The sequence below is a fragment of the Phytophthora cinnamomi genome (genome assembly GCF_018691715.1).
Source record: "Phytophthora cinnamomi strain GKB4 chromosome Unknown Contig18, whole genome shotgun sequence".
NCBI classification, from domain to species: domain Eukaryota; phylum Oomycota; class Peronosporomycetes; order Peronosporales; family Peronosporaceae; genus Phytophthora; species Phytophthora cinnamomi.
Window position 1 is genome coordinate 141,662 of NW_027150951.1, and position 22,490 is coordinate 164,151.

A 22,490-nucleotide genomic window follows, 5' to 3' on the forward strand; every position below is an offset into this window, starting at 1 on the left:
TGCCCGTAGCAAGGGCCCTCTGGGGGCAGTCGAGATCACGCTTTAAAAACCCAAAGATGAAACTCTCTTAACCTCCAGCGAACATTTCGCCTCTTTCGCTGGAGGTGATGGCGCGGGAAACGCGCACATGCACCATCCTGATGAGTCCGGGAGGTCGAAGCCCAGGCTGCTAGAAGGTGGGAGGCAAGTCATGACTCCACCGCGGTCCCCGGCTCCATATGCCATATGGGGAAGCAAATGACGGCATTTACGACCGGACAAAGTTTAGAGTGCAGCGAACGTAGTGTCTTTGCAGTGGTGCAATGCTGGTAAGCAGTCCATGTAGAGTCCAGCCCACCTAATAGGAGACAAGCTCCATCGTCTCGGAGCTGGGGCTCAACTCGAATGCCACCGCAGAATAATGCGCGGCCAGGCACTTACTTGACCGTGAATGGACTGACTGCATGTGACTAACTGGTCGACAACTCTGCGGCCTTCAGGGGGTCGTACATTTGCATGCAACGTTGCAGTACGAAAGTACAACAGCAGTCAGATGTGCCTCCAGCTCTTGAAGGTGGGCGGGCGTTGAAGGCAGAGCAGAATAAGACCCTGGTCTGTGCACTTGCCTGGGTGACAGGCCGCAGCGTTTACGATGCAGCAAGTCGCAGATGTTGCGGGTAAACCGGTCGTTGCTTAGGCACAAACACGTCGTGGCGGGTGGCATCGCACCCCATAGGATACCAAACTCGCTACACCGGCAGATGTGGCTTTAGCATTAGTCTCAGTTGTTGTTTTTCCCTTCGAAAACCTCGCCACGAAATGCCAAAGGGCCGATTCACCAGCACCCCGTTCCCAGAATTGCGGGTATCGGACATCCAGCGACTGGAGCTAATCCACCTGGTCGAAAACTACGTGGAGGACTATGTCAACAAGTACGAGGAGTTCGTGCTCGTCAACCAGCGCAACGTGGACGAGCACCGCTGGGAGCATGTCAAGTCCAAAGACAAACTGCACGTGTATTCGGAGCGCACGCGCAAGGAGCTCAGTCGCCGCGGCATGCAACCGGAGACTTCTCTGAGCGCAACCCAGCGAGTGCAGGCCAAGGCGGTGACCAAAGAGCTGCCGGTGGTCATGAGTGTCGGCACGTTCGTCGGCGAGCTCGACGACCTCATGTTTGGCGTCGTGAACCCGACGCTGGACGACATGCGCATCAAGGCGTCGTACGTTCACGACCTCGAGAGCGCGGCCGTGGTGTGCTCCGTGCAAGAGCCCTCCAAGGACGACCCGTTTCGGTCGCTCGTGATCAAGTGGATGACGATCGACGTGCCATTGCCCTCGAGTCTCATCAAGAGCCGCGATTTCGTGTACATCGAGGCCACCGGCATGACGTACCTCTCCAACGGGGACCGGGTCGGATACCACCTGCAGCACTCCATCGACTTCCCGCAGACCAAACCGCTGCCCAACAAGATCCGCGGCAACATGTCGGTCTTCAGCTGCTTCAGGAGGAAGCGCCGCCAAGTGATCGAGAACTTCGCCTGGGGTGTCGTAGACCCTGGAGGTGAGATCATGCGCAGTCTCGCGGTCTCCGTCGCCGCCGGCACGCTGCTCACCGCGACGAACTACGTTTACTGCGGCCAAATGAAGAAGTTGGCGTGGATGCTGGAGCTCAGTCACACGAGCCACTCGCCCATCGAACGCAAGGACCACACCGAATCGAGGAAGCAGTGCGTAGTCTGCGGCAAAAAGACGACCAATGCCATCGGAAGCATCGGTAAGGGCACGTGCAAAATCTGCGACGGTAGCGTGTGCTACTCGTGCAAGATCCGCCAGCGCGTCAGCTACATCGCGCGTGGGGGTCAATTGATTCAGCGCAAGGTAGTGGTCTGCGCGAAGTGCATGATTGAGACGAACCGCTGGAGCGCACAGGAGGCGGCGATAGACCACGCACTGGGCTACGAGTTCGGCATAGCACACTCTGCGTACTCTTTCGTGGACACTTCAGCGTCCTCCCTCGAGGAGTTGACCTTGACGAGGTGATAATTAGCGAGGAACTGTAGCATACCATGATAAGTATAAGTGCAATGCAGTTCGTGCCAAACTTTAGTACTGTGTTATGCCGCGTGTACATGTAATGCGGAGGTTGGTCGAGAAGGACACAGATAAATCATTACAGCCGTTCCTCTGTTGCTCTATCCCTCACAGACGCTACCCCAGCGACTCTATGGTGATTTCCAGGGCGATACACATACTGTGCGGTTGGGGATTTTCTGAAAACATGAAATTTCAGCGAAAACGAGAGCCAAGGGGGACGAAATCGACGCTGGTGAGGGGAAATGCTATCTACTGGCAGCGTCATGCCACCCGCTGCTAGGAGGGAGCTGATTGTTCATGGGCCGGACTATAACTCATGGTCTCCTTGAAGCAGGCAGAGCAGTGGATGCACCCGCTAATCGCAGTGTCTTCGCAGCACTTGCGACCGTTATTGGAAAGCACTTTGTTTAGTAGTACTATCCATCGAGGCTCTCTGTTGCATTACATGTTCTGGACGCGCTGCAGCACACATCGTGCTCCCAGAAATCCACAGCGGCGGACCTTTGGATCCAGTCATTTTGAAGCGCTGCGCCCATGTTACTGCACTCGAAATGCATCGAAGGTTGATAAACTTGCGCTCGTTGGCAAGCCCCCCCCCCCGCGTTCGGGATGTTCACGAATCCATTGAAAATTACAGTAAGCAAAACATCCACAACTGCATTGAGAGATTCCCCACTATCACGGGTAGATTAATAGAGAGGAGACATTTAGCCCTGGTCTCGATATCCTTCCTTCAGCCGTGGTTCGCCCGGAACAGTTCTGGATTTTAATTTGCGGACCGCACAGCATGCAACAATAGGTAGATTCTTGCTATAGTACTGTTCTCATCTCTTCTTTAATAACAGGAAATAGGTAGTTTGATTGGTGCTTCCTGCCCTATTCGAATCTGTTAGTATAGTAGTAGGAGAAATGAAGCAGAACTGCATTGCAGAACTAAATGGGTGGGTCGCCTTCATTTTTTATCAGTCACACTCCGAGAGAGCACTGCTTGAAACTGACACTGTATTACTAGTTAAGACTGGACATGCATGGTCTCCACAAGGAACTATGCCAACAATATGAACGTGTTGGCTCGCGCAGACCGTACGGTGAACCAAAATTGTCCGGGTTATTCGTCAGATAATTTTATTCTACTCGATCGAGAAATATTGGCAATCCTTGAATCTTGAGAGATTGACCTCAAGTCACTATGTTGTAAACTTTCGTGATAACGAAAAATAGTCAAGGTTTAGTTCGATCCACTCGTTTTTACTTGATCATGACAAGCATTCTCTTATTTTTCATTTTATTTTCCGCGGACAATGCTGTTCGCCCTTAGGGTGCACTCTAGTTCACATAAGTGCCGCTGGGATTTCGATGGGAATGAACTCCTATGGCATCTGGAGAACACGTCAAGCAACTCCTTCATAGTGCCCACAATCTGACATGTGAGTTTCGTAGCAAAGGAAAAGCGGGGTGGAATGGTAGCAAGTGCCAGAGGCGAGGTCGACCACCGTGATGACCACGGAAGGATAGTCCGTGGGGAGAGTGCCTATTCGACCACGAGTTTCGCCACACTCCAACCGTGATAACTTCGATAGACTTGCGGCAGGTATTCGTCATCGAGGTTACCCAACGCGCAATGTAAAACATTTGTGGACAACCGTCACCTTCGGTGGGTCTGTGAAGCCTGCCGACATAGCGAAGCTACATATCGGCAAAAAGGCTGCTTGACGGACAGGACAGTCCATCAAATATATCTACACTTTCGTTGAGGCGGGCGATGTAAAGAAGAGCTCTTCACTAAGTTACACGTATCAGTACAACATCCTTGACAGGCGGGAAACTTTGTTACTGGTTACAGTGAAAACCCGCACACTGTACATGCGGCAAGGTACTGTAAGTATTATATATAATATAATAGAGTCAAAGTAATAGCATGGAGCAGCTACAGTAGAGACAACACGTCGGCGCTTGTCTTGCATGTAATAAGCACCACGACGAAGAATTCGTCACCTTTGCTGTAAGTTAGTGGAGCTCATGCCTACCGCCTGTCCCTCTTTCGTGCGCCTTTTCGATACTTTCCTGGACTGTTGTTCGCAAAAAGGAGCTCGCGTGCTCACTACAACGCCACGCTCGACTTGAATTCACAATCGATAAGCGCTCTTCTTCTGGGTTCTTCCGTCAAATTGAAGTGCTGTCCCAGCGCATCAAAAGATGGGACTTTGATAGGCTGGCACCGCTATGAACCCAGGACGACTCCGAATATGGCTCATTTGTCAATTTGACCAGGCGAAGGAAGGCCGCACAATGACCGGAGAAAAGATCCCGCGAAATCCGTATCCGGACGTCCGTTTGTCCGAGGAAGAGCGGCAGCACCTGATCGACCTCGTCAGCGGATTTATTGAGGACCATTTCCAGAAGTACGAAGAGTTCATCGTCGTCGACAAGCGCCAGGTGGATGAACAGAACTGGGAACACGTCAAGTCTAAAGACAACCTGCAGGTATATACGGAGCGTATCGACAAAAATCGCCGACGCAAGAGCAAAAGTGGAGAAGATGACGGTTCCGCCGCTGAGAAGGACATTACAGTGATGCTGAGCGTCGGCACGGTGGTCGGAGAGCTCGACGATCTCATGTTCGGACTCGTCAGTCCGACACAAGAATCCGTATCCATTAGAACCTCGTACATTGGCGAAGTCGACAGCGCAGCAGTCCTGTGTCCAGTGGTAGACCCAACCGAAGAGGACCCGTTCCGGTCGATCGTGGTGAAGTGGGCGAAAGTCGAGGTGCCGATGCAGCCCAAGAGTCTAATCAAGTGCCGCGACTTCGTGTACGTCGAGGCCACCGGGTTCCTGAATCTTGCCAACGGCGATCGAATCGGCTACAATGTGCTCCATTCCATTGAGTTCCCCCAGACCACCCCACACGCGAACATGGTTCGCGGCAACTTGTCGGTGTTCAGCTTCTTCCGGCAGGCCCACCCTAACGCTATCGACAACTTTACGTCCTGTATCGTGCATCCCGGAGGCAAGGCCATGCGTCTAATCTTCGTTCCAATTGCGGCGAGGGCCATGCTCACTGCAGCCGACTTCGCGTACTGCGGACAGATGAAGAAGCTGTCGCGGTTGCTGCAGCAACAAGACTCGGTCTGGAAGTCTGACAGAGAGCCTCATCACCGAAAGAAGGAATGCGTGGTCTGTGGGAAAATGTCTTCGAAGAAAATTCGTGGTTTCGGTCCGAGTACGTGCAAACTTTGCAGTGGCCGAGTGTGTTCCTCATGCAAGATACGCAAGCGAGTCAGCTTCATCTCGCAAGAAGACCTGTTGATTCAGAGGAAAATGACCTTTTGTCCACCGTGCATCAGCACAGCCACGAACAGTAGTGCGCGGGAGGCTGCTCGAGACCAAGCTACGGGGTTCACGGCTTACGATGGCTCCTCCGCTTCTCCACAGTCAAATGAGTCAGTGACGGAACTTTGCGACTAGAACTTGCAGCGAGGGCAAATGCACAGATAGGTGGCAGATCGGCAGTGTGGAACTCAACCTGCCAACTCTAGTTAACCGACATTGTTGTTAGGATGTAGAAATAGGAAAATGGGAGGATGAAGCACGGTATTGAAATCAATATCGCGTTCACCTTCACCGCCTAAACTGTCTGGCGAGCAAAGGATAAAGCTTGACGATCGTACTTTACTCCATTCAAGAGGACTATGTGGTGAGCAATCGAGTTCGCGAGGTAGCAGAAAAACGTTGTTACCAACGTCCTGACGAAGTCGTGGCCGATCAATTGTGTACAAGTGTACCAAGTACATGTATCGCACGGGCTGCAATACTCGATGTATTCACAGTCTGACACCGAATGCGCACTCAAATTCAAAGTCTCCATCTGGAAAACTTTACCATCGACTTCAACAAGATGCAATTCCCCACCTCGACCTGGGACCTGCTAAGGTTAGTGTTCGTTGCTGCTTCAGATCCTACACAACCACTTCACTGAAAGCGAATTTTCTTTCTTGCGTCGGCGAGGGAACGAGAATGGAGGTGGCGAACTTGGGTCGACTCAGTAGCTATTCAAACTCGAAGTCGCCCCCTACGTCTTGGGCGAAGACTCTCGACTGGATATTTGTTGCGCTTTGGCCATAATCTTGATGAATAGTAAAAAACATGTTTACCCCATCTTCCGTGTACTCAACACGATTTTCTTACGAAATGGGAGTACAGTACAGACACCACTAAGCTTTTTGAACAGTACCACTTTTTTTTCTGTAGGGGTTATCATTTGTGTACAAGTTATGTGGTATTGGAGCTCGGTAGTAGCCAATCCAAAGTGATATTATGCCTCTAACAGTTTTGAAAGGTATTGGTTGTTTGAGTATTCAAAAAGCTTAGTGATGTCTGTACATGTACATTACGCTCACTCCGGAACGGTATTCAGGCAAACGCGCATTCCCGCGGACCGTGCACTCTCATCTTTTCTTTTCCTCTGCATTGCTGCACGCCATGGAGACGGACCACCGTGGCTGCAGCAACCAGTACACAACGAAAGGTAAAGTCGAAGCGGTGGACAAGCCGCGATTGTGAGCTCGGTCTGTTGGTACAATAACTCGCGCGGACACATGGAACTGATCCCGTACCGCCGACAAGATCAACTTCACTTGCGGCTCTCGCGAGGCGGACCATCATAAAGAGGGCAGGTTTTCAAGATCCGGAGTTCGGCCACAGCGAGCAAAGGACACGACACCAAGTACCGAAATTTGTAGCAGTCGTCACGGGCGCCTATCCTGACTCGACGCAGGTCAGTCTCTACATGTTTCAACTTCTGCAAAATTGACACTCGGGCTGAAAAAAAAAACTCTTGACACTTGAAAACTTGGCACCGAAGAACTGTCTTAGAAATAGGAATATCTATCACGAAGGTGGCATTCCTTCGGATACCGTAGTATGTGTGCATCGAGCATCTGCCGCGGAGGAACACCGAGGAGTTGCATCCGTGATGCCTGTAAATTAAGGCGAAGCGGTGGAATCCACCGTGGATCACTCCCTGTGTAACATCGGATGCGTCTCCAAATGCCTGCAGCTCACGGTCAGCTATCGAGAGGCGGGAATGAGGAGGTCAATTGGAACGGCCGTCTCGGTAAGCATCAAACACCGCCAATATTAACCAAGAGATACTGATCCAGAAAAGCAGGGTCGACAGCTTGATGTAGAGTGCCGCTCACGTCGGTGATCGCTGCTCCACTCCAATCACCCGAACAGACTGTTCCATCTTGCGACGCATCTTGTGGCCATCACGCTGAGCGTAAGGATAAGCTTAGCGGCCTACCTACCCTAGCAGGCTGCTACAGTAAGCAGCATCTTGGGCGCCGACAAAGTCATCATCTGCTTTTGGCCTGACAGCTCTTGCCCGTCTATAGCGCTCATGCCCGTCTACAGCGCTCTTGCCTGACCCTGCCCACGTGCCTCCCGGTCGTGACGTTGCACAGCTGGACTTGGACTCCAGCTGCTGGAGGCGGAAAGCACATCTTTTGGGGAACTCGAGCCCCTTTACGCGGCCAGCCTATCCTCAACTGATGGGCTGACGTCTGCAGCTTCATCCACCAGAGCAGAAAATTCGCTTTCGCGGCACTGCGTCTCAGTTGCTGATTTTCGCAGTGGGGCCGAGGACGGCAGGTAGAAAATAGCAGCGCAGCGATGCCTAAGGACAGATTCAGCAGGAACCCGTACCCGGACGTCCGGGTGTCCGACGAAGAGCGAGAGCACCTCATCGACCTCGTCAACGGATGCGTGCAGAACCACTTCCAGAAGTACGACGAGTTCGTCGTGACCGACAAGCATCAGGTAGACGAGCGGCGCTGGGAACATGTCAAGTCCAAGGACGACATGCACGTCTACACGGAACGTGTCACGAAGGACTCGGCACGGAAAACTGGCGCCGAAAAGGACATGGCGAGCATGCTCACAGTGGGAACAATCGTCGGAGACCTTGAAGACCTCATGTTCGGAATCATGAATACCACTAGGGACGCCATGCGCGTCAAGACCGCGTACGTGTGTGACATCGACAACGGAGCCATTCTGTGTCCTGTGGTGGAGCCCACCGAGGACGAGCCGTACCGGACGCTCGTGGTGAAGTGGATGACCACCGACTCGTCCAGCAAGAGCCGAGACTTTGTGTGCATTGAGGCCACGGACATCCTGCAGCTCGAGAACGGCGAGCGGGTCGGCTACCACGTGCTGCACTCCATCGAGTTCCCGCAGACCAAGCCCCTGCCCACGATGATCCGCGGAAACGTGTCGTCCGTCAACTTCTTCCGCCCAATTCACCGCACCATCATCGACAACTTCGGGTCGAGCTTCGTAGACCCCGGCGTCAAGGCCATGCGCCGGCTCTTCATCTCAAATACGGCGAAGACCTTGCTCACTGCTACGAACTATGTGCGGTGCGGCCAGATGAAGAAGCTGGCGTGGATGCTGCAGCGACGCCAGGCGTCGTTCAAGCTGCGTGACGAGATGCAGCACAGCAGGGAGTGCGTCATGTGCGGGCGACACAAGAGCATCCCCGGCATCAAGAAGAGCACGTGCAAGCTCTGCCGCGGCCGCGTGTGCTATACGTGCAAGGTACGAGAGCAGATGAGCTTCATTTCGCAGGAAGGCGAACTCGTGCAGCACAAGATCACCTTCTGCTCCCAGTGCATGAGTAAGGCTATAAACTGCAGCACCCAGGAGGCCGCGCGGGATCAAGCGATGAGCTACCGGTCGTGCGGGAGCTCCTCCACGTACTCGGAAACCACAATTTTGGGATCCACGTTCGCGGATTCCTCCTACTCGGCATCAAGTATGTCCGAGTCTTCGTTCTACCAGTAATTATGAGTTAATAATTGAATCCCATTCGCAGTCAACGTCGTGCACGATAGCTATCCATACGTAGTTGTAGCAATCTGATGTGTCCCTTTAGTAGCACCGAAGACTCTTACTTGCCAAAATCTTCGTCGCGAAGAATGAGTTTGTCGCTGTTAAAGCGGCAATTACTGCATGAATGTCCCATTCAGCGTTTGGATGGAGATGGTAACAATTTATATTTTTCGACTTGATCTAGTGTCGAGCTATTACCCCCCAACCCCCAACCATACATGCATGCATGCATGCACCCGGTGTTGCTCGCCCAGGTTTTAATTAGTCATGCAACCTTCGTCATACATTGATGGGAGTGTGTACATCCTCACAGTATCCTACCAACTATTAGTTGTCGTTGGCAATTACATGTACTTAGCCTGGCTACTTCGTATTATCGCCACGTTTTGCCATTGTTGTAATACATGTAACCAATGGCGTAAACCGCCTTGGAAAACAGCCGCGCCACACGGAATAGAGGATGTTGAAGATCTACCCAGGTCACCAGTGGAGATCTTGAACTCCTGTGGAGCGTTCAACGCACTGCGGCTGAATGCGAGGAGCGTTCGTGTTACAGACTGTAACTTACAGTACAGGGATCCCTGGAGCGCAGGTTTGCCGAGACTGACGTGACCCGAGTTGACGTATAACTTGGACTTGCTTTTTGTATGCCATACTGGCAGCTTGTGAACTGTCCGCCAATCATATTAGTGTTCGCTACGTACCAGTACACACGTGTATTACCAGCTCACTGGTCGAAGTGGGCCATTACATTGACGTACACTAGACGGTAGGGCGTGCGTGAGTTCTTAGCCCGCAAAGGCATCGGAAGGCATGTAGCGTTTGCATTTGTTCATGTATGGAGCAGGCCCTCTGCTAGGTGAAATCGTCCGTTGGCTGGTTGCGTTTGTGGCCAGACGTGCCATCATCCGTCGGCATTCACTGAGCCTGTCCAGTTGAGCTCCCAATCTCACAGGCACTTACTTCCCAGGACAGTTCTATCTGTCGAATTGTCGAATGTATTGCCGCTTTCGCTTCCCACTTGTGGCCAGCAGAGTATGGGGCTCACGGATAAAGCTTTGATGCAATGCAAGATGCAGCCCACGCACGCGAGCGACCCTATCAACGGATGGGGACCGTTGTCCCAAAACTTGCTTAGTAAAATGCTCCGATCCTTTGGGGCTCAGTTGCCAATTTCCCCCATCAGACGCACACTGCAATGGGGAAGGACCGGTTCATCAACGCCAATCCGTATCCGGACGTCCACGTGTCCAAGGAGGAGCGGCAGCAGCTCATCCAGCTCGTGGACGGCTTCGTGCAGGACTACTTCCAGAAATACGAGGAGTTCGTGCTCGTCAACAAACGCGAGGTGGACGAGCGCCGCTGGGGGCACGTCAAATCCAAGGACAACATCAACATCTACACGGAACGCAGCCAGAAGGAGCTCAAGAAGAACGGCGTCTTATCGACGGATGAACCGAACACGACGGGGTCGCCGGTGGTCCCCGAGAAGGAGCTGCCGGTCATGTTGAGTGTCGGCACTTTTGTCGGCGAGATGGACGACCTCATGTTCGGAGTCGTGAACCCCACGCTGGACGTTATGCGTATTAAGGCCTCGTATGTGCATGACCTTGACAGCGCAGCAGTGCTGTGTCCCGTGGTGGAACCGAGTCCGGACGAACCTTTTCGGTCGCTTGTGGTCAAGTGGATGACGATCGATGTGCCGCTGCAGTCCACGAATTTAGTCAAGTGCCGCGATTTCGTGTACATCGAGGCTACGGGGATCCTGCACTTCACCAATGGGGACCGCGTGGGGTATCACTTGCTGCACTCCGTCGAATTCCCGCAGACCAAGCCGCTCCCGCACAAAATCCGCGGCAATCTGTCGGTCTTCGGTTTCTTCCGGCAGATCGAGCCGAATGTCATCGACAACTTCGCGAGTGGAATCGTTGATCCTGGAGGCGACATCATGCGCTTCTTGTTGATCCTGACGGCAGCAGAGGCGCTGTCGTCAGCGACGAACTACGTGTACTGCGGCCAGATGGAGAAGATATCGTGGATGCTGCAGCGCCGGCATTCAGACTTTGCACGTCAAGATGAAACCCACGCCAGGCAGGAGTGCGTGGCTTGCGGTAAGAAGGCTACCAACGCGAAATTGCGCGGTATCGGTAGGAGCAAGTGTCGATTGTGCTATGGCCGCGTGTGCTTTCCGTGCAAGGTTCGGAAGCGCATAAGTTTCATCGCGCAGGATGGCCAGCTTGTCCAGCGGAAGATCACGTTCTGTACCAAGTGTGTGAGCACAGCGACCAAGTACAGTGCCCAGGAGGCTGCAAGAGATCAGGCTACGGGATACGAAGCGTATAAGGCCCTCTCCACGTCGTCTGACTCCAATACCGTCGAGTCATCCATGTTCGAGTAGCAACCGCTGACTAAAGTCAGGAAAGTTGACGACTGGGTCGTGAGGAGGTTAGCATAGTGGTTGGATTGGACTTGCGTAGTTTTAAGTTGTGAAGAAGGTATTAGTACAAATGAACTTCCAATAAAAAATATGAGCTATCTGAGCAAAACCAAGCATTTGAGACCTAGCTTTCGTTAGCTTGTTTGGTATCCATCGAGTCAGTGTCAGCAGAGTAGCCAAATGGAGCACCGCAGCATAGAATTCCGCTGTCTGGCCTCGCAATGGGCAACGGAGTATGGTCCCGTTCTTCAGTGCTCCTTCATTCTTCATCGCGATGGTCTCCGCTGTTCCCCCGCTTCTCGCGATTGAGCTGGTGTTCCGGTCTAAACCCGCGTTCGACGGTCTGCCGGACTTCGTCACGCTCGCTCGTGTCGCTCTTCCTCGACACCTCGGTGCACCTCACACTGGCCGAGGCGTGCAAACGTGACTCGATGAGGTTGCAGGGTCGCATCTGGCAGAACTCGCAGGCTTTCGTGGGTGACGACAGCGACGCTCCCTGGTCGATCCACAAGTTCACGCGGACGGACCCGTTCTACCTCCAATTCCAATGGACTTTGGCTCTCAAGGAGGCCATTCGCCTCGAGAACCTCGACATGATCCAGTGGCTCTTTGCCGAGTTCTAAGGATATACCGTCACGACGGACGTGGTGGCCCAAGCAGTGCGACAAGGAGCGATTCCGATCCTCCAGTTCTTTTTGGACAACGGAACGAGCTACTCCGCCCCCGAGTCGGTGAACATTAGCCCGGCAGCGGGTGCTGGCCACCGCGTGTGCTGGGCTCACAGTTTGGTTGACGCTGCCAAGGCTGGGAACAGCAACACCTTGCGCTGGGTGCATGACAACGTCAAGACGCACACGCGATGATGGATTCGGTCTTCGAGGAAGCTCTGAAAAACGGCGTCACTCTTCCTCCTGAGTGGGGGTTCCAGCCAAAGCAAGCGTCCTTGCCTTTCGTCGGGCGGCAGCGCCTTGTTCTCTATGCGGTGGAGCAGCGACGGTTTGACATTATGCAGTGGACGCTGCAGTAGAACATGCTTCCAGATGCGGCGGGTTTGGTGGTGAAAGCTGCGGAGAATGAACACTTTGATATTGTGCGATGGCTCGTCGAAGGTGAACACCCTAGAACGACCAACGGCGGGGAGAATGGATTCCCTGAAGCTAAGGCTGAGACTCATTTATTGTTCTCGCTGCTGCTGTCAACGGACACTTGGAAGTTGCAACGTACCCCCAAGCGCAGCCCCCAGTATCAGAACGAACTCAGCAGCAGATAATTGACCTCGCGACAAGGCTTCACGACTGGCTTTACAGCTTGTTTCTACCCGTTCATACGCTACCGACGCGCGTCTCGGCGAAAACAATGAGCGAAGCAGCCGGACATGGGCATCTCGACGTCGTGAAGTGGCTTTTGAAGCGTACGGTGAATCGACCGAGACCAAATTGTTTGAAGAAGCAGTCGATACGCTGTACCCGAGAATGGGCACTTGGACGTGCTGCAGTACGTCCACGAGCTACAAATGGAGATCGACGCGAGTGCCAAGAAGTGCAAACGGGATGAGTTACAGCGGCTGAGACCCCAGTGCACAATAGCAGCCATGGATGGCGCGGCCGCAAATGGCCATCTGAATGGCTGAATCAGAACCGCAATGAGGGCTGCTCACCTCGTGCCATGGATAAAGCTGCAAGAGCTGGACATCTTGAAGTGGTCAAGTGGTTGCACGAGAATTGACCAGAAGGGTGCACCACCTCTGCTATCGATGACGCGGCACGAAATGGACATCTTTTGGTTGCCCAGTGGCTTCATCAGCACCGATCAGAGGGCTGTACAACGAGTGCCATCGATGAAGCAGCGGCAAACGGTCATCTGGAGCTGCTTCAGTGGCTGCACGAGAACACCGGTGCTGGATGCTCGTCTAAAGCCATGGATCTGGCTGCTAGAAATGGGCATCTTAACTTGATGGAATGGCTGCACACTTATCGGTTGGTAGGAGCCACAACGGATGCAATGGATGGAGCAACAGGGCGTGGTTTCTTGAATGTTGTGATGTGGTTGCACAAGCGCCGCAGCGAAGGTTGTACACACCAGGCTACGGACGAAGCGGCCAGGAATGGTTATCTGGATGTTGTCCAATGGCTTGACGCTCATCGATCGGAAGGTTGTTCAAGCGTGGCTATCGATTCTGCAGCGGAGAAAAACCACTGGGAGGTGTTTCTGTTCCTCTACTCGCACTGCCACGTCGAATGCACCGAGCAAGCCATGATTTCGACCTTTGACACCAACGAACAAGACCTCCACGAGTGGATTCTGGACAAGTACCCAGCATTCCGTCAAGAAGTGGCCTTCTAGGCATCAATGCGTTTCCAGCAGCTACAGCCTAGCGTTACGTTAACAAATGTTTGGTGAATATCCAAAAGTTGTATATCCTCACAAGAACAGCAACGTCGTTGATGCCGAGTTTGAAAAAAAAAATGAAGCTGGCCACTAGCGATTCCCTTGATCACTAAAACGCGTCAGCTACTACAACATGAACTCACGACCTAAACGTATCAAGACTCAACTTGTTTGGCGTGGAAACAAGACGAATAAAACGAGTCATGTGCCACTCGCAGCATACAATCCCAGCTCGTTCAACCGTCGAAGTCATCCGACAAGATGTCCGATCCAGAAAGAGACGCCATGACGTTGTAGGCCTGATAGCCCTCAGCTTGGTCACGTGCCGCTGGCAGTGCATCCATCTGCGTGACTTCGCTGATACACATGACGCAAAACGTGATCTTGTGGCGCAGCAGCTTCCCGTCCGGCGTGAGGAAGCTGACCCCCTTGGGGCGCTTGCACTTGAGGCACACGGGGTTCATACAGAGCTTGCAGGTGCTCTTGCCAAGCGCCCCCACTCTAGGCAGTCCAAAGCTTCCAGGAGCCAGATTCCGTGAGCAAACTGTGCACAATCGGTCACCTCCGAGAATGCTGCGGGTGCTGCTACGATGACGAGCCATTCGAGTCTCAGCTTGGCGGTGCTGGAGCCTCCAGTTCAGCTTCTTGGTTTGTCCGCAGATGACGTAGTTGGTGGTGGAAAGCAGCGCCTTGGCGGAGGCCTCGAGCACGACCGACCGGAACACTTTGCCACCAGGGTGCACTGTGTCGTACACGAAGGTGTCAATTACGTTGGGACCGATCTGCCGGTAGAAACCAATTGCTCGGTGCTTGGCGCGGATAGTCCCAGGCGTTGGCGTGGTTTCGGGGAACTCGATAGAATGGAGCAGTTGGTAGCCCACTCGGTCTCCGTTCGCGAAGTGAAGGATGCCGGTGGCCTCGAGGCACACGAAGTCGCGGTTCTGGATCAACCCGGTCTGGTTGAGGGGCAGGTTGATCTGCGTCCACTTGACCGACACGGAACGGAACGGGTCTTCCGCGGTGGGGACGATGATGTTGGCCAACACAGCTCCGTCGCTGTAGTCCTTGACGTACGAGGCCTTGACGCGCATGATCTCCTGCGTGGGGTTCACGGTGCCGAACATGAGGTCGTTCAGATGTCCCTCGAAGGTGCCCTCTGCGAAGATAACCGGCATCTGCCGCTGCCAGTTGTCACTGGGGTCTGGAGGAACTGGAAAGTCTTGGTCATCTTCCGTGTCGACGCTCCAGCCCTTACGCTCCACGTACACGCGCATGTTCTTTTCGGCGCCGATGAGCTTCCACTGCTCCTTCTTCACGACGCGCTTGTCGTTCACCACGAACGACTCGTACTTGGGGAAGACGTCCACTATCAGGTTCTCTGCCAACTGGAGAAGCTCTTCGCGATCCAAGTCCGAGAGCACGAGGCTGGGGTACGGATTCTTGGTGAAGGTGGATTTGCCCATGGTATCCGCTGCACTTGCCCACTCGAGCACGAATTCGTTTGTGATCTCGCTCGAAAGCGCGGGGCGGTGCGTTTACCAAGCGGGACGCGTCCTGGTGCGATCGCTCGATAGATACCACCAGCCAGCACGGTGCCCCGATCTCTGGTTATTGCGCGTGACAGGGCAACTTCGCCGCGACGTGAATGACCAACGCGCACGTGCCTAGTGTGGTCGCTCTCATCCCGTTTGGGGTCAGATTCTGCGGCAAAAGACGATGGTCCGAGCTTGGGAGACGCGGTGGTACGACGGATAGAGTGCGTGTGAGTTCTGGGGGCAGTGCCGATGAAGGGATCGTGGAAAGGAGGGATCGATGGGGGCTTTTCGTGCTATCATCACTTCAACTTATCACTGGGGACAAGATCAGCAGATGGACCACTTCAGTTTTGATACACCAGAATCTAGAAAAGAGGTGTGCGACTGTTATGGAAAAAACTATTTCAGGATGCTACGTGGGCCATCTGATATCGGCATCGCAATAGATGGAGAGAGCAGTCGATTCGGGGATTGTTGTTCTACAACCCCCTCCTCCGTTCGTGAGAACCGTGTTCCCCGAGCATCGAGGCCTCGACCCACCCTCTACAACGACGCACTGCAGTGAGCACGACCCAAGTGCGTGTTAGCACCGCGTACACATGGGAAGATGGATTAGCCCGAAAGGTCGTTTAACCTGTTGGGCGAAGTAGAGCGTTGGCGCGAGGCTCCTGCTCCGCACAGCATGGCAGAGTCCATCAACCATCCATCACCATGTGCCAACTTCGCAGGGGAATGACTTAAATGTTTTATTGTAGGTTCGACTCGAAATTTCCATGGGCGATTGGTTCAATGAACCACCGCGCAATTGCCGCGTTACAGTTGCATTGGCTATAACATCCGATTAAGTCCGAGAACAATCGCCACTAAGTACGGATTTGGGTTCACATATTGACTTGAATTTGTATAGGCGCCTTTTGGGCCGATTGAGCTAACCGTCTCAATCAAGCAAATTTGGCCGGGAATCACAATACTCATACACAAATAAAAATTAACAAGAAACTTATAAGCGATGCACGCAGTTAGCATGTACAGTACGACCCGTCACATGAAAAATCACAAGTGGCTTGTAGCCACTTGTGCGTGTAACCCCGTTCCACGTTTTCGGGATACTATGGTCAACAATCCGCTCAACAATCCAGCGGGTTGAGCCGCGGGCGTCACGGATCGGCGGTGGCGGGGGTGGAAATACGCCCCGGGTATGATCTGCCCCGGGCTGATACGCGCCTCTCCACGACCGGGTGACCGCCGTGGAGCGTCTGCAGGCCGCTGAGTTCGCCGCCCTGAAGCACGAGCTGGCGAACCAGAAGGCCCAAGTCGCGGCGGTCTCGCAGACCTCCTCGAATATCCAGGTCGAGATGGGTACCCGGATGAAGGGGTTACTCCAGCGCGTCCGCGCGCTGGAGGAGAGGCTGCTCGTCGCCGAGGCCAAGGCTTCCGCTTCTGCCTCGGCTCCTGCCGAGGCTTCGGGTCAGCCGAGCTAGGTGCTCGTGCTGCAGGTATGACTTCAGCCGTCCGATGTAAAAGGTCGGATGGAGGCGCATGCTAGACGGTATGTCTAGCGTGTATGCGTTGCCGTGCCGTGCCAACACAGTGAACGGCCCGATGAAGCGCGGAGCAAGCAAGCTTGCTCCGAAATCCGAAACTGCATGTTTAGGCAGGTTTTGAGTAGCTAACAAAACCAATGAACTAACTTTGAATCATTTGTGTTGCCTCTGTCCACATTGTCTGCGTTCAACTTCTGTTAATCAAGAGAAGCTGCTATTGCATCTCGGACAAACCGAATCACGGCTTGTCTTTTGGTGATGAAACTGATTGCATCCGAACTGAAGTCATTCAGCTCGCTCTCCGCTAGAGGCCCGGTCTCTGCGTGGTTCTTCGCGGTGTCTGCGCCCTGCGTAGACCCGTAGTCTTTGTCCTTGTTGTTGGAGGAGTCTGCGCCCTGCGCAGACTCATGCGTTTATTCTTTGTTGTTGCAGTTAATACTGTGCAAGTGTCAGCGGTGTTCTGCGGCTGCTGTATTGCATTCGTAGATCCTCCCCCACTTAAAGTTGGAGCCACCACTCCGAGTAAACTCGGCAGACGTGGATGCCGCATGGCGTTCACGTAGAACGGTGGATGCCCGGTCGAGGCATGCACTGAGTTGTTGATGGCAAACTCTGCCATCGATAAACACTCGCTACAGTATTGGAACGAGTGAGCGTAGCCCTTCAAAATGGCAACGAGCACGCGATTCACGCGCTCGGTTTGACCGTCCGTCTGAGGATGATCCGCAGTCGACATTGAAAGTTGGCTCCCAAGAAGTGTAAACGCTTCTTGCCACAGATGTGCTGTGAAGCGCTGGTCTCTGTCCGACACGATGTCGGTCGGCGTGCCATGGTGTTTGAACACCTTGTCGACGAACAGACGGGCCGTCTGCTTCGCGGTCACTTCTGCCGGCACCGCAGCAAGATGGTACATCTTGCTGAAGCGGTCGACGAAAACCACAACACCGGTATTCCCTCCTCTGCCCGGGGGAAGACCAAAGATGAAGCCCAAAGACATGGACTTCTAACAATCCGACGGAGTCGGTAGTGATTGCAAAGGAGCCTGCGCGAATGGTGCAGGCTTTACACGTTGGCATACCTCGCAAGCACAGATGTACTTGCGCACCCACTTATACTGGTGGTGCCAGTAGAAGTCGCGCGGGAGAAGGACGTATGTCTTCTCACATCCGAGATGTCCCGCAGTCGGGGCATCATGATACTCGTACATGATCCTGAGTCGCAGGTCATGGTCATTCGGCACGACAACGCGATCCGCGTTGTCATCGACTGCATTATAATGCAGTAATCCGTCGTGCACTCGAAAGCGGTGTGCACGCGCTCGAAGGTGCTTGGGCAGCTTCTGACGGGACTTGTCAGAAGGCGCTGTGCCATAGGCCAGCAAGAGCTTCGCGTCCGCGTCGTGCGCGTACGCGGCCTTCACATCATCCAACAGAGATGATGTGGGTTTGCTCGATCGCATGGCGTCAATGGCATTGACGTCAACAGCTTCTGCATAGTCCGGCCGACGTGATAACGCGTCGGCCACTACATTCAATCTTCCGGGTTTGTATTCGACCCGGAAGTTATACTCCGCAAAGAATGAGAGCCATCTCGCCATTCTTTGTGATATGTGTGGGGACTTCACTGCAGTGCGCAGTGATGAATGGTCGGTGTAGACCACAAATGGTCTACTTCCAAGCAAATACACTCGGAACTTTGCGAGTGCGTACTTCATGGCAAGGAGTTCCTTGTCATGCACCGGATAGTTGCGCTCAGCTGGCTTCAGCTGACGCGATTGGTAGTAGACGACACGATCACGGCTCTCGTGATCGTGCTGCATCAACGCGCGTCCGATTGCATAGTCGGATGCGTCACCCACGACGTGGAATGGGCGATCTTGATCAGCCACTGCCAAGATGCAGTCAAGCCCCGCTTGACTACATCGAATGCCTTTTGGCAATCGGTTGTCCAATTCCACACAATTTCCGTCTTAAGAAGCTGTGACAGCGGGCGGATCTTGCCCGCGTAATCCTCCACGTACTTGCACAAGTACGTGGCCAAGCCAAGGAACTGCCTCAGTTCCTTGACACTTGAAGGCGTTGGCCATTCGTTAACCACTTTGACCTTTTCTGGGTCAGGGCGAACACCATTCTTTCCTACGAGACACCCGAGGACGGGTATCTCGCTCGCCCCGAAGATACACTTCTTCAGGTTCGCGTAGAGCTTACGCTTTCGCATAAGCTCAAGTAGCTTCCGGAGATGCACCCTGTGCATTTCTACGTCGGTCTTTCCGTCCACAGCCCGGCTGTGGATGAACACATCATCGAAGTAGCTCGGTGCGAAGTCGCGCACCGAGCGCAACAAGTGCGTCACGCACCTGTTGAAAGTCACAGGGGCGTTCTTAAACCCCTGTGGCATTACTAGCCATTCCCAGAGCATGCCGCTTGGCGTGCTCACTGCCGTGAGAGGGATATCGCTCTCACGCATTAGGATCTGATAGAATCCGTCTCGCAAGTCGAGAGCACTGTAAACGGTGCTCCCGGCCATCGAATCGATGATAACATCTTTTTGCGGTATCGGCGTCTGCGCCAGTACCGTCGCATCGTTCAGCTTATTATATGCATGAACGATGCGCCATCCGCCCTGTGGCTTTTTGACACAGAACGTCGGAGCACTGTGCGGGGACTTTGATTCCCGCACTTGTCCTGCTTTGCGACGACTTTCAAAGAAGTCGTCGATTGCTTTTACTTGCTCTCGCGGCAGTGGCCACTGCCGAGTGACACAGTACTTCGTGCCCGGCACGAGATCAATCTCGTGCTGAATGCCCTTATCCTGCGGAAGCTCCGCAGGAATCTCTTCTGGGAGTACGGCTTTGTACTCCCTCAATAATTCGTAATAGGGACTCGACTTCAGCGAGTCCCAACCTTGTTCCTCGAAGCGCTCTCGCTTCATCTTCGCACTGAGAGTGTCTTCACTCTCAGTGGTACTTCCCATGAAGAACTGTCTCAGCTCTTCGCTCTCGCTCTCCGTTCTTTCGCTGTTCGAAAGAACGCAGGCCTGCTCGATGCGTCCATCGTGCACGTCGCGCGTGAAGCGCTTTCAGCTCATGGCTGGAAGCGAAGTCAACTCCGACGCCGTCGTCGGAGGGCTAGCAAGTTCCATCACACGATACTGGAATCCAGTATCGGTGCGCGTCAAGACGCTTAGCGTCTCGACATCCGGCATCACCGCCTTTATCTGCCCTGCAGACAGTTCTTGTAGCGTCTCGGTCACGGACCGAGACTTGCGCAGCGTTCTCCGCTTGCGCCGTCTTCTTGTTATGCCCGGCACTGCGCGGTGGTTTTTCTGGTCCAGGCCCGGCCATGGACGGTTGTTCGCCGGCGGACCCTGTCCGCGGGCGCGCGGTATCAAGCCCGGCTTGATCGCATGGCGCTTCGTCGTACAGCCCGGCTGCACGACAGCATGCAAATTGCGTCAGTGCGGTACGTTTGCAACCGTCCGCACTGTTTGCAGCGTCAACTCCCGGAGTTGACACGCCTTCGTCACCTCGACGCCATTCATTGGCGGAGCCCCTCATGACCGAGGGTGCGTCAGCTCCCGGAGCCGACGCGTCGTTGTCGACCTGACCTCTTCGGGTCAGGGACTGTTCCTTACACGCTTGAACGTGGGTGTTGGTTCCCGGAACCAGCACATCCTTTTCTTCCGACGTCGGCAGCATTGCCGACATTGGTCTCACTTGTGCGCGCCCTCGCGCACTTCTTGGGAACTCCGGGACAGCAGCATTAAGCGCTGTCTCGACTGGTGAGCCGCGTGCACCTGCTGGTGCGTGCGCTGCGGTAACAGGGCCATCGCTCTCTGTTCCGCTGTCGCGGCCGAAGCGCGCGAGCGTGCGCTTCTTCCAGTCTATCACCGGATCATGCCGTGCAAGCCACGGCATGCCCATTACTACGTCGAACTATCGTCCAGGTCCAGGACGATAAAGTGTTCGACAAACACTCGTTATTTGTACGTCGTAAACGTGCGCTTCTCTGTCTTCACGATGGCACCTGTTGCCAGTCGTACCTCCAGAAGACTTCGACGTGTATCTACCTCCTCGAAGTCAAGATTCGGCAGGCTCCGTAGTTGTTTGACGCGCCTGAATCTACCAATGCCCGAAGAGTGTAACTTGCTCTCTTCGAGTAAACCTTCAAGATGACTAGGTTCGGTCTGTCATCTTGCTTCTTGTAGCAAGAGCTAGTCTCACTGGGGGCTGCAGTCCTCAGTGTCGCGTGCCCGATGTCGGCACGCGTGACTGCATTACCAGTAGGGCGCCCCGCGCCTACTGGATGTTCGCGTTTTTTGTTGGTCCGCGGCGATGCCTAGCATCGCCACGACGGCCACCTCCAGGGGGCATGGGAGCTGTGCACTCCCGTGCAAGGTGACCGATCATTCCGCAACGGAAGCATCGCACGTTGCCACCCTGCTGCTGGTAACCAGCAGTTGTTGCGTTCGAGAGGTCCATTGGTTCTGGACCTCCCGTCCTCACTACCGGGCGCGGTTGCGGCCTTGGTACATTTACATGGAGTTTAGCCTGCCGCAGGATAAACTCTTCTTGCATGGCAAGGGTGAGTGCAGGTTCGAGAGTACTCGGGTACTCTCGGAAGAGATAGGTCTTCACGGGCCCATCTCTAAGTCCCTTCATGAACGTGACGACCTTAGTCGCCTCGTCAATTGGATTGGTCACGATATTTGAGACCAAGTATCGTGCGCGCTGCGCGTAAGCATGGACGTCATCCTTACCCTGCTGAAGGTCGAGGAACTCTGCCCTCGACCGGAACTCGTTTTGCGGGGGCTCAAACGCTTGTCTGAGCACCTCTTTGAATACTTCGTACCTGTTGAAGCACGTAGGATCGGAGAGTCGACGCCCATACGCCCAACTCCTTGCGCGTCCGCCAAGGCAGGACATGGCGAACGCGACCTTTGACAGCGGGTCGACGATGCGTCGAGCCGCTATGGCTGTGTCGAGTTCGACGAGCCATCGGAGGAGAGGCTCGCCCTCTCTTCCCACGTAATTGCCCACGCTCAATTTTAATGATTGAGCACGCGGTGTCGTCCCTGACGACGCCGTCACTGAGGAAGCAGCATCGCGGTGCTCCTTCATGATGAACCCCAGAGCAACACCATGTTGCTCCGTCGGCGATAGCGTACGCAGCATCGTAGCTATCGCCGCTTCTCCAATGACTGTTGACAGTCGTTGGAGGGCCTCCCACTCTGGGTCAGACAGGTGGGGGCAGTCAGCGCGTGCAACATGCGTTGCAGGCGTGTTGGAGCTCTCCATGGGCACCTCCGTGCTCATGTGGTTCTCGGCTCCGCGTTCGTACACCTCGTACGAACGTCAAGCAGTCGGTCGTTGGACGGACTACAAAGTGCTACCAGGTGTAGTGGGTCTAACTTGGCACACTACTTTAGCTTACACGTCGCGCTACGTGTATGAGGAAGCGTAAGTACTTAGTAATTACTTAGGTTAATTATATTTGAATACACAAATATAAGTTAAATCAGATAAGACTCCAAGTGACTTAGACTAGGTAAAATGAGAACTGTATTGTTTGTAAATTGATCTTCCTTCTAAAACTGCTAAAACTGTTTATCATCTATGAA

General features: G+C 53.9%; 6 protein-coding genes across 6 annotated transcripts; 5 read left to right on the forward strand and 1 right to left on the reverse strand.

Annotated features, from left to right (window-relative positions):
• Positions 1–798: 798 nt before the first annotated feature.
• IUM83_17912 (uncharacterized protein) lies at positions 799–2,019 on the forward strand (the record flags this gene model as incomplete). Its single annotated transcript, XM_067942882.1, has 1 exon — positions 799–2,019. One exon carries the CDS (start codon positions 799–801, stop codon positions 2,017–2,019), a length of 1,221 nt encoding a protein of 406 aa, XP_067795932.1.
• A 2,343-nt stretch (positions 2,020–4,362) lies between these two features.
• On the forward strand, positions 4,363–5,541 carry IUM83_17913 (uncharacterized protein; the record flags this gene model as incomplete). The annotated part of the gene is made up of 1 exon (XM_067942883.1): positions 4,363–5,541. One exon carries the CDS (start codon positions 4,363–4,365, stop codon positions 5,539–5,541), a length of 1,179 nt encoding a protein of 392 aa, XP_067795873.1.
• A 2,205-nt stretch (positions 5,542–7,746) lies between these two features.
• Positions 7,747–8,919, forward strand: IUM83_17914 (Zinc finger, RING/FYVE/PHD-type; the record flags this gene model as incomplete). The annotated part of the gene is made up of 1 exon (XM_067942884.1): positions 7,747–8,919. The coding sequence occupies one exon, from the start codon at positions 7,747–7,749 to the stop codon at positions 8,917–8,919; it is 1,173 nt and encodes a 390-aa protein (XP_067795918.1).
• A 1,246-nt stretch (positions 8,920–10,165) lies between these two features.
• IUM83_17915 (uncharacterized protein) lies at positions 10,166–11,365 on the forward strand (the record flags this gene model as incomplete). The annotated part of the gene is made up of 1 exon (XM_067942885.1): positions 10,166–11,365. One exon carries the CDS (start codon positions 10,166–10,168, stop codon positions 11,363–11,365), a length of 1,200 nt encoding a protein of 399 aa, XP_067795930.1.
• Positions 11,366–11,625: 260 nt separating this feature from the next.
• IUM83_17916 (Pre-mRNA-splicing factor 38B) lies at positions 11,626–12,027 on the forward strand (the record flags this gene model as incomplete). The annotated part of the gene is made up of 1 exon (XM_067942886.1): positions 11,626–12,027. One exon carries the CDS (start codon positions 11,626–11,628, stop codon positions 12,025–12,027), a length of 402 nt encoding a protein of 133 aa, XP_067795919.1.
• A 2,001-nt stretch (positions 12,028–14,028) lies between these two features.
• IUM83_17917 (START-like domain) lies at positions 14,029–15,255 on the reverse strand (the record flags this gene model as incomplete). Its single annotated transcript, XM_067942887.1, has 1 exon — positions 14,029–15,255. One exon carries the CDS (start codon positions 15,253–15,255, stop codon positions 14,029–14,031), a length of 1,227 nt encoding a protein of 408 aa, XP_067795931.1.
• Positions 15,256–22,490: the final 7,235 nt, after the last annotated feature.